General features: G+C 37.9%; 1 protein-coding gene across 1 annotated transcript; it reads left to right on the forward strand.

Annotated features, from left to right (window-relative positions):
* Nucleotides 1–236: 236 nt before the first annotated feature.
* On the forward strand, nucleotides 237–6,346 carry LOC143624243 (uncharacterized). The gene is made up of 4 exons (XM_077094961.1): nucleotides 237–408; nucleotides 525–940; nucleotides 989–1,261; nucleotides 6,335–6,346. The coding sequence occupies exons 1-4, from the start codon at nucleotides 237–239 to the stop codon at nucleotides 6,344–6,346; spliced, it is 873 nt and encodes a 290-aa protein (XP_076951076.1).
* The last annotated feature ends 1,633 nt before the right edge of the window (nucleotides 6,347–7,979 follow it).

The following is a 7,979-nucleotide window of genomic DNA, read 5'->3' on the forward strand; positions in this document are numbered from 1 at the left end:
AGAAATTGGAGACGTATAATCAACCGATCCGTCGAATAAGAAGTGACAATGGGATGGAGTTCAAGAACAAAAAAATGCTTGAGTACTGTAATGTCCAGGGAATTCTTCATGAATTCAGTGCACCGTACACTCCGCAACAAAATGGGGTCGCTGAACGAAAGAATCGGACATTGATTGAAACAGCTCGAACTATGCTTTCAGATTCAAAATTACCAGTTAATTTTTGGTCAGAAGCAATGGCTGCAGCTTGTTATACACTTAACCGGGTGCTTACAGTCAAGAAATTTGGCAAGACGTGTTTCGAGCTACTTAATTGTCGAAAACCTAATTTGAAGTGGCTTGAACCGTTTGGATCAACGTGCACTGTTCTTGAACCAAGTGGGAAGTTTGGTCCCAAAGCTGTTGAAGGTTTCTTTGTGGGGTATGCTAGTCCTATAAGACGTGTATACATTCCTAGTCTCCACAAATTGTTCAAGTCCAAAATGTTGATTGTCAAAAATATACTCCTACTGTTCAACGACCAGGGAATTCTAGGCTGTTTAATTACGAAAGCTTGTGGGAGAGTTTCAAACTCCCTGAGGAAATTCTTTCTGATGAAACTTTGTTGATGTTATATAATCAACAGTTATCAGAAGATTGTGTACCAACACCTGAAGTTCCTGTGTCTGTTTCTCAAGAGGTACCAAATCATGTTCAATCTGATGACATGCCAGAGACTACTCCTGTTTTTAATGATAATAGTGAATCTCATGAGGAGATTATCGAAGCTATTTCTACTGAAGAGAATGTGAATAATCTACAATCTGAAGTGTCAGTTCCTACAGAAGTGGTGCCAAGAACTTTATCCTATCATCCTGAGGATAACATCATAGTAGATTTGACTACTGGAGTTCAAACGAGACGTCAAATTGATCAAAATCTCCAGTGTTTCTACTCAAAGGTAATTCCTTTACAAAATCAATTCTCATTCAAGTGTTTTATTTCGCAGATCGAACCTAAAACGTACAAAGAAGCCCTGACCGAAGAAAGCTGGGTCAATGCTATGCAAGAGGAACTATTGCAATTTGAGAAGCTCGGGGTCTGGAAATTGGTTGATTTGCCTGAAGATAAGAAACAGATTAACACCAAATGGGTGTTTAAGTATAAACGAGATGAGAATGGAATCATTGTTAGAAACAAAGCAAGACTTGTTGTATTGGGTTTTAACCAGAGGGAAGGTATCGACTACAACGAAGTGTATGCACCGGTCGCAAGGCTAGAGGTAATTCGGATCTTTCTGGCTTTTGCTTCTTGGAAAGGTTTCAAAGTTTACCAGTTAGATGTCAAGTCTGCATTCCTTAATGGAAAAATCAGTGAAGAATTCTATGTGGGACAGCCTCCGGGGTTTTTCGATCCAATCCACAAAGACAAAGTGTATTGTGACATCCGTGGCAAAACCGAGTACACCTTAGTACTTGCAAACTCGAATAAGCGTTTAACCGCTTATTGCATAACGAACAAACGAATAACCAAACGGGTCTGGTTATGGTCCGGATATCCCGGGGTGCCATCTATAAGTGATATACGTTTAATATAAGCTAAAGTATTAGTAATATGGCCTTAGTTCAATAGCAAACAAGTTAAACGAAAACATGCTCGTTTAACTACCCGCTATAGATTTAAACGCGAAAGATAGTTACAAACCAAGCATTATATCATCCGTTAAACCGAAAAAGACTTACCAAACACTTATTTGAAATGTTTTAAGCGATCCGTGAAAATATTTTCGATTTTTACAAACGTATAGTATGTTTTTATACATTTACACAAAAATAACCGAAAAACGCTCGTTTTCGCTCCGTTTGTCGCACCCGATATATTTTTGTCGCCAAAAACCGAACCCGAAATAAATTTGGACTTGGCATTTCACGTTCAGGCACGTTAATCAAGAAAAGTGGGCCAAATGGGCCCAAAAGGGGGCCCAACAGGCCCAGCCCGCCAAAAAAGACTTTTTTACCCTTGGTTTTCCTTTAAATATAAAAACAAATTCAAGATATTTTAAGGTCATTTTCTGGTGGAAAAATATGGATATCTCCCTGGTACTCTCAAAACCCAGCAAGAACTAGGTAAACATGTCATAAATAATCGATTTTCGACTCGTTTAAACTCGATTAATACCATATAAACATAGCTTGATTGCCAAAAATCATTCCTAACCATGTAAAAACCCTAAAAATGGTCCGTAAACATGTTTGATCACACATGGTAAGGAACCTGGTTTGATAGTTTTTTTGGCCATAAACACGGATTAAAGGGTTGAAACGGCGTTTTTACGGTTCAAAAGTTCGTTTTTGTGCACTAGCCGAAACCCTAAGTTAAGGGCTGTTATGTTGATGAAAAATTGCTTGTTTGTGATATAGGACTTGTATCTAGCTTGCATAAAAGCACAGGAACCTGAAAACTTGGTTAGAAAGTCGGTAACGAGCCAAACCCGCTAAGGGACTAAGTGATAGCAAGGGAAACGAACCCCGAGCTGACCTCGCACTGAGTGCCTACAAAACTGTGAGTTTCATGACCCCACTCTTTAAACTATTTTACGAACTTTTGGGGTGGAAAGCATGTTTATACACGTTATCTATCTGAAAACGGATCAGGATATAAAATATCTGAACATTTATATATGAAAAGTCCCTACAAACATAATGATTGACTACGTGCTGATGAAAGATGATTATTATCGTTGATTGATATATTGAGTGGAGATAAGACGAATTGCAAAACATAATGAAATTACACGTGACAGCATGTTTATACAAACACGTTATGTAATGTTAAACATAACTAATTTGGGAGACAACATGGTCTGCAATGGCCATGGGGATAACGTGGTCTATGATGATTATGGGGCTATTGTGGGCGGAAGGGGGGCCACAATAGTAACAAACTAAAGTTGAGTATGGCCTATGAGCCAAGTTCTGTTGCAACTTACTAAACTAAAGTTGAGTATGGCCTATGAGCCAAGTTCTGCTGCAACTTATAAACTAAAGTTGAGTATGGCCTATGAGCCAAGTTCTGCTGCAACTTACTAAACTAAAGTTGAGTATGGCCTATGAGCCAAGTTCTGCTGCAACTTATAAACTAAAGTTGAGTATGGCCTATGAGCCAAGTTCTGCTGCAACTTATAAACTAAAGTTGAGTATGGCCTATGAGCCAAGTTCTGCTGCAACTTATTAAACAAACTAACTTGATTATGACATGAATGTTAAGAAAATAATGTGATTATGCGTATTGTGGGCGGATGGGGAGCCACGGTATTTGGTGATACGTGATAAATACTATATGTGTATATGTGTCTATATACATGCTATGTGATTAGCCGTAGGAAATACTATGTGTAGAATACACTAATTATTTGCGTGTACACTATATAATGTTTGAGTTTACGTGGAATCATTGTGGGTGGAAGGGGGCCCACAGTGGTTGATGTTAACGCGGAACCGTTGTGGGCGGAAGGGGGGCCACAGTGGTTGAGTTTATGTGGAACCGTTGTGGGAGGAAGGGGGTCCACAGTGGTTGGTTAAACACGGAAATTGAAAACAGGTAGTACGAACAAACAATCACGATTTTACCGAAATTTCGAATTTATATTATAAACTTACATGTGTGCATATGCACACACAAGGATATGGCTGTACATATTTATACAAACTTAAATACATATTTTTACATACGCGCGTACATACCAACTATGACTGTGTGGTACGCAGAACTGATTTCGTTAAACTTATGAAACTCACCAACTATTCGTAGCTGACCTGTTTTAACATGCTTTTCAGGTAATCAGATATTAGAAGTAAAGTAATTGAAGAACCGGTTTGATTGTATCACCTAGTTTGTAAAAGATGTTAGAACGATATAATATATTGTAAATTAGTTAGTAATGTTTCTTTATGAACAATGTATTTGATACCAGTTGTATCTGTTGCATTTCCGTTTTACGCTTCCGCAATTCGCTTAACGGGGTGTGACATGTATCTACTTGATAAAGCCCTCTACGGTCTTCATCAGGCCCCGAGAGCCTGGTATGAGACGTTATCCCAACATCTTTTGGACAACGGGTTTATCAAAGGAACCGTCGACTGTACACTCTTCACTAAATTTGTAGATGGACATCTACTGATCGTAGCAGATATATGTCGATGATATCATCTTTGGGTCGACAAACGATGTTCTGTGCAAGCAGTTTGAAGAAGTAATGAGGAAGAAATTTGAAATGAGTGCAATGGGGGCGATGAAATTTTTTCTTGGACTTCAAGTAGAACAGTTGTCAGATGGTATCTTCATCCATCAGACCAAGTATGTGAATGACGTATTGGCAAAGTTCAACATGACTGATGCATTGGCTATCAGTACTCCTTTACCATTAAATCATAGTATTGCTCCTGATCCCAACGGGGAGAAGGTTGACCAAACGTTATATCGATCCATGATAGGCTCATTAATGTATCTTACTGCTTCTCGGCCAGACATCATGTATGATACGTGTTTGTGTGCCCGATATCAATCGAATCCAAAGGTCTCACATCTCATGATCGTCAAAAGAATTCTACGTTATCTCAAGGGATGTCCGGGGGTCAGTATCTGGTATCCTAAAGACGATGAGTTTGTGTTGAAAGCATATTCCGATTCAGATTATGGAAGTTGTAAACTAAATGCCAAATCTACAACGGCAGGATGTCAGTTCTTCGGCAAGCGTCTTGTCACCTAGCAATGCAAGAAACAAACTACGGTTTCATTGTCTACTTGTGAAGCTGAGTATGTAGCTACTTCCAATTGCTGCTCTCAGGTTCTTTGGATACAACAACAGATGCGGGACTACGGTTTGAATTTTCTTACTACCCCTATCTTCGTAGATAATAATGCAACTATTTCCATTACTTAGAATCCGGTAAACCACTCAAAACTAAGCATATTGAGATACGGTATCACTTCATTCATGATTGCTACGAAAAGAAGTTGATTACTGTAAACAAAATTCACACCGATGAACAAAAAACAGATCTTTTCACCAAAGCTTTTGATAAGTCAAGATTTCAATACTTATTAAAAATTAATGGTTTAAAAGTTTTGGGTGGTGTTGATAAGAGGGTTACCGAGTTAACAAGTGTTTTGGATATCTTGTGAATCCAAACATCAGAGTCAAATTTTCTTTTGTAAATACGTTTTTGTATAGATTTTGATTTTAGGAGGAGAAATTTCATGAAAAACCAAAAACATCAAAAAAATTTGAAAAACACAAAAACATCGAAAAATTTGAAAAAGCCAAAAATATTAAAAATATTGCTCCTCAGAAAATGAGTTTTTGAAGCAAAAAGAGAAGATGATAGTACATTGATCATCTGGTCCCAAATCCAGTAAAAAGTAGGCATAAAAGGCTGAGTGCTTAAATTTATTGGTGCTTTGGTAGGCCTTTAAAACAAACAAGTAAGAGAAAGTAAGTGATATAAATCTAAATTGCCAAATTGATGGGGTATTAGTTTCTAGCAAAAGTCTTCATAATGATGGCAGAAATGTAAATAGCTAGTCGAAAACTAATTGAAAAATCCAAAAAGTTTTTTTTCTTATTTAGTTTTCGACTCTTGATGTGTGGGTGAACTATTTCTCTGGGATGTTTTCATTGGACAACAAATCTTGTTATGTTTTATCAAATCAAAATCAAAATGATCAAAATGTTTATCTGTTTCATGCAAGGTCATTAATTTGAACTTGGTAAACAGTAGATTTTCACAAATGAGCTTTTTAAGTTACTCTTTTAATGTACAAGGACATTAATTTGTACTTGTGACATTGCATCGGTGAGAACAAGTCATGAAATCAAAATTCTTGATAGGTCATACTTATGCAACGTATAAGTATGAGACTTATACGCCGCATAAGTTATGCGCCGTATAAGTCTTACACTTATATGTCGTATATGTCTGGGTATATGTAGAATGATTTACGCCGTATATGTTTTCATGTACGTCGTGAATGATAACATTCTTATCCGTTTGACAAAATGACAAATGTGTCATAAATACTGGGACAAGAATTGCAGGCTGGTCACGAGGTACACAGAAGTATACAGTGGAAAGATATTATTACTACTTTTGGTTATAAATTGGTACATTCGGAAATCATTAAACATAACCTAAACATTTGAAGTTTTCATATCTACGTGTTGATACTAATCAGGTAATCTGATTTGAATATTGAGTATGTTGATGATTTGGTTCTGTATTTGGATGAACTTATCTGTAGTATCTTTTATATCCAAGTATTACTTACATAGACAAATTTACTTTGGTGTTTGCAGGTTATAGCATGATGATGGATGAAGAAGATGAGAAGGAAGAAGATGAGAGTCTGTTGAAAATAATTAAGAGTCAAAGTCATTACTTTCAAATATCAAACTTTCATAAGTCGTTACTTTCAAATATCATGTTTTTCAAGATAATATAATGAGTGAAATTATCACGGATAAGATACAAGTAATAATCTGATCATATCCTTCTTATATGGATACTAGTAACCCGAGTACCTCCAAGACTACAATGTAGGAGTTCATGAAAAAGAGGTGCTGTCAAGACTACACCAAGTATCCATGAATAGTGTATGATGTTTTGATGAAGAGTTTTTGGGAAGAAAGACTGAAGATTGAAGATCGAAGACCTAGCAACATCCAAGGGAGAGTCTGTTAGTGCATAATGTCTATTGCTAAGGTCTTTGATGTAATAGATATGATTGTGTAGAACTGAAATGTCAAATGTATAGTTTATGTTTGTTAGTCAACGCATAAGTCTTCAAGTCAACGCTTATCATATGCGCCGTATATGATATGCGCCGTATATCATATACGGACTTGATGAGCTTGTTCATGTGTCCCATAAAAGGGGACTTATACGTTATTATGTAGACTTTTGGGGTGAATGTCAGAGTGAGAGAGTAAGAGAGAAAGTTGCTACAAAGTCATATCTTGTAATCTTTGAAGTTATCGATGAAGAATATGCTTATTGTTTACTTGTTTTGTTCAGTCTCAATGGATTCCGCACTTTGAGATACAAGCTGTAACATCTAGAGATCCTAATTGTAGTATACATCAGCATGGCAGCCTCTTTCAATGTGTTTGCAAGTCAAGGTTGAGCACCAGAAGCCTTTCGGGAAACTTCAACCCCTGGAAATACCTGAGTGGAAGTGGGAGCATCTTACAATGGATTTTGTGACTAAACTGCCTCGTACTCTTAGGGGTAGTTATGAAACCATTTAGGTAATTGTGTATAGATTGACCAAGAGCGCTCACTTCTTGCCGATTCGAGAAACTTATAATTCCGAGCAGCTGGCCGATGTGTTCATTCGTGAGATTGTTTCCAGGCACAGGGTGCCTCTATCTATTGTCTCGGATAAGGATACGCGTTTTACGTCTAGGTTTTGGAAGAAGTTTCATGAGGAGATGGGTACCAAACTCCTCATTAGACCCGCCTATCACCCGCAGACGGATGGTCAATCCGAGAGGACCGTACAGACCCTCGAGGATATGTTGCAGGCTTGTGTCATCGGTTTTGGTGGTAGTTGGGTCGTCATTTTACCGTTAGTCAAGTTTTCTTATAATAACAGTTACGACACCACGATTGGGATGCCACCTTTTGAGATGTTGTATGGACGGAGGTGTAGGACTCCAGTCTGTTGGGGCTCCATTGGTTAGAAACAGTTGGGTAGTTTAGAGGTGGTCGAGGCTACGACGGAGAAGCTTGATAAGATTAAGGCTTTTATGAAGGCCGCTCAGGCTCGTCAAAAGTCCTATGCGGAATAAAAGGCGAAGGCCTATTGTGTTTGAGGCCGGTGATCGGTTTATGTTAAAAGTTTCACCTTTGAAGGGTATTATTCGTTTTCATAAGAGGGGGAAGCTCAGTCCGAGGTTCATTGGTCTGTTCCGTATCTTGTCCCGTGTTGGCAAGGTAGCG

This window comes from Bidens hawaiensis, unplaced genomic scaffold (assembly GCF_021521415.1).
Source record: "Bidens hawaiensis isolate Kalapana, Puna unplaced genomic scaffold, B.hawaiensis_p1.1 tig00003739_1, whole genome shotgun sequence".
Classification (NCBI taxonomy): domain Eukaryota; kingdom Viridiplantae; phylum Streptophyta; class Magnoliopsida; order Asterales; family Asteraceae; genus Bidens; species Bidens hawaiensis.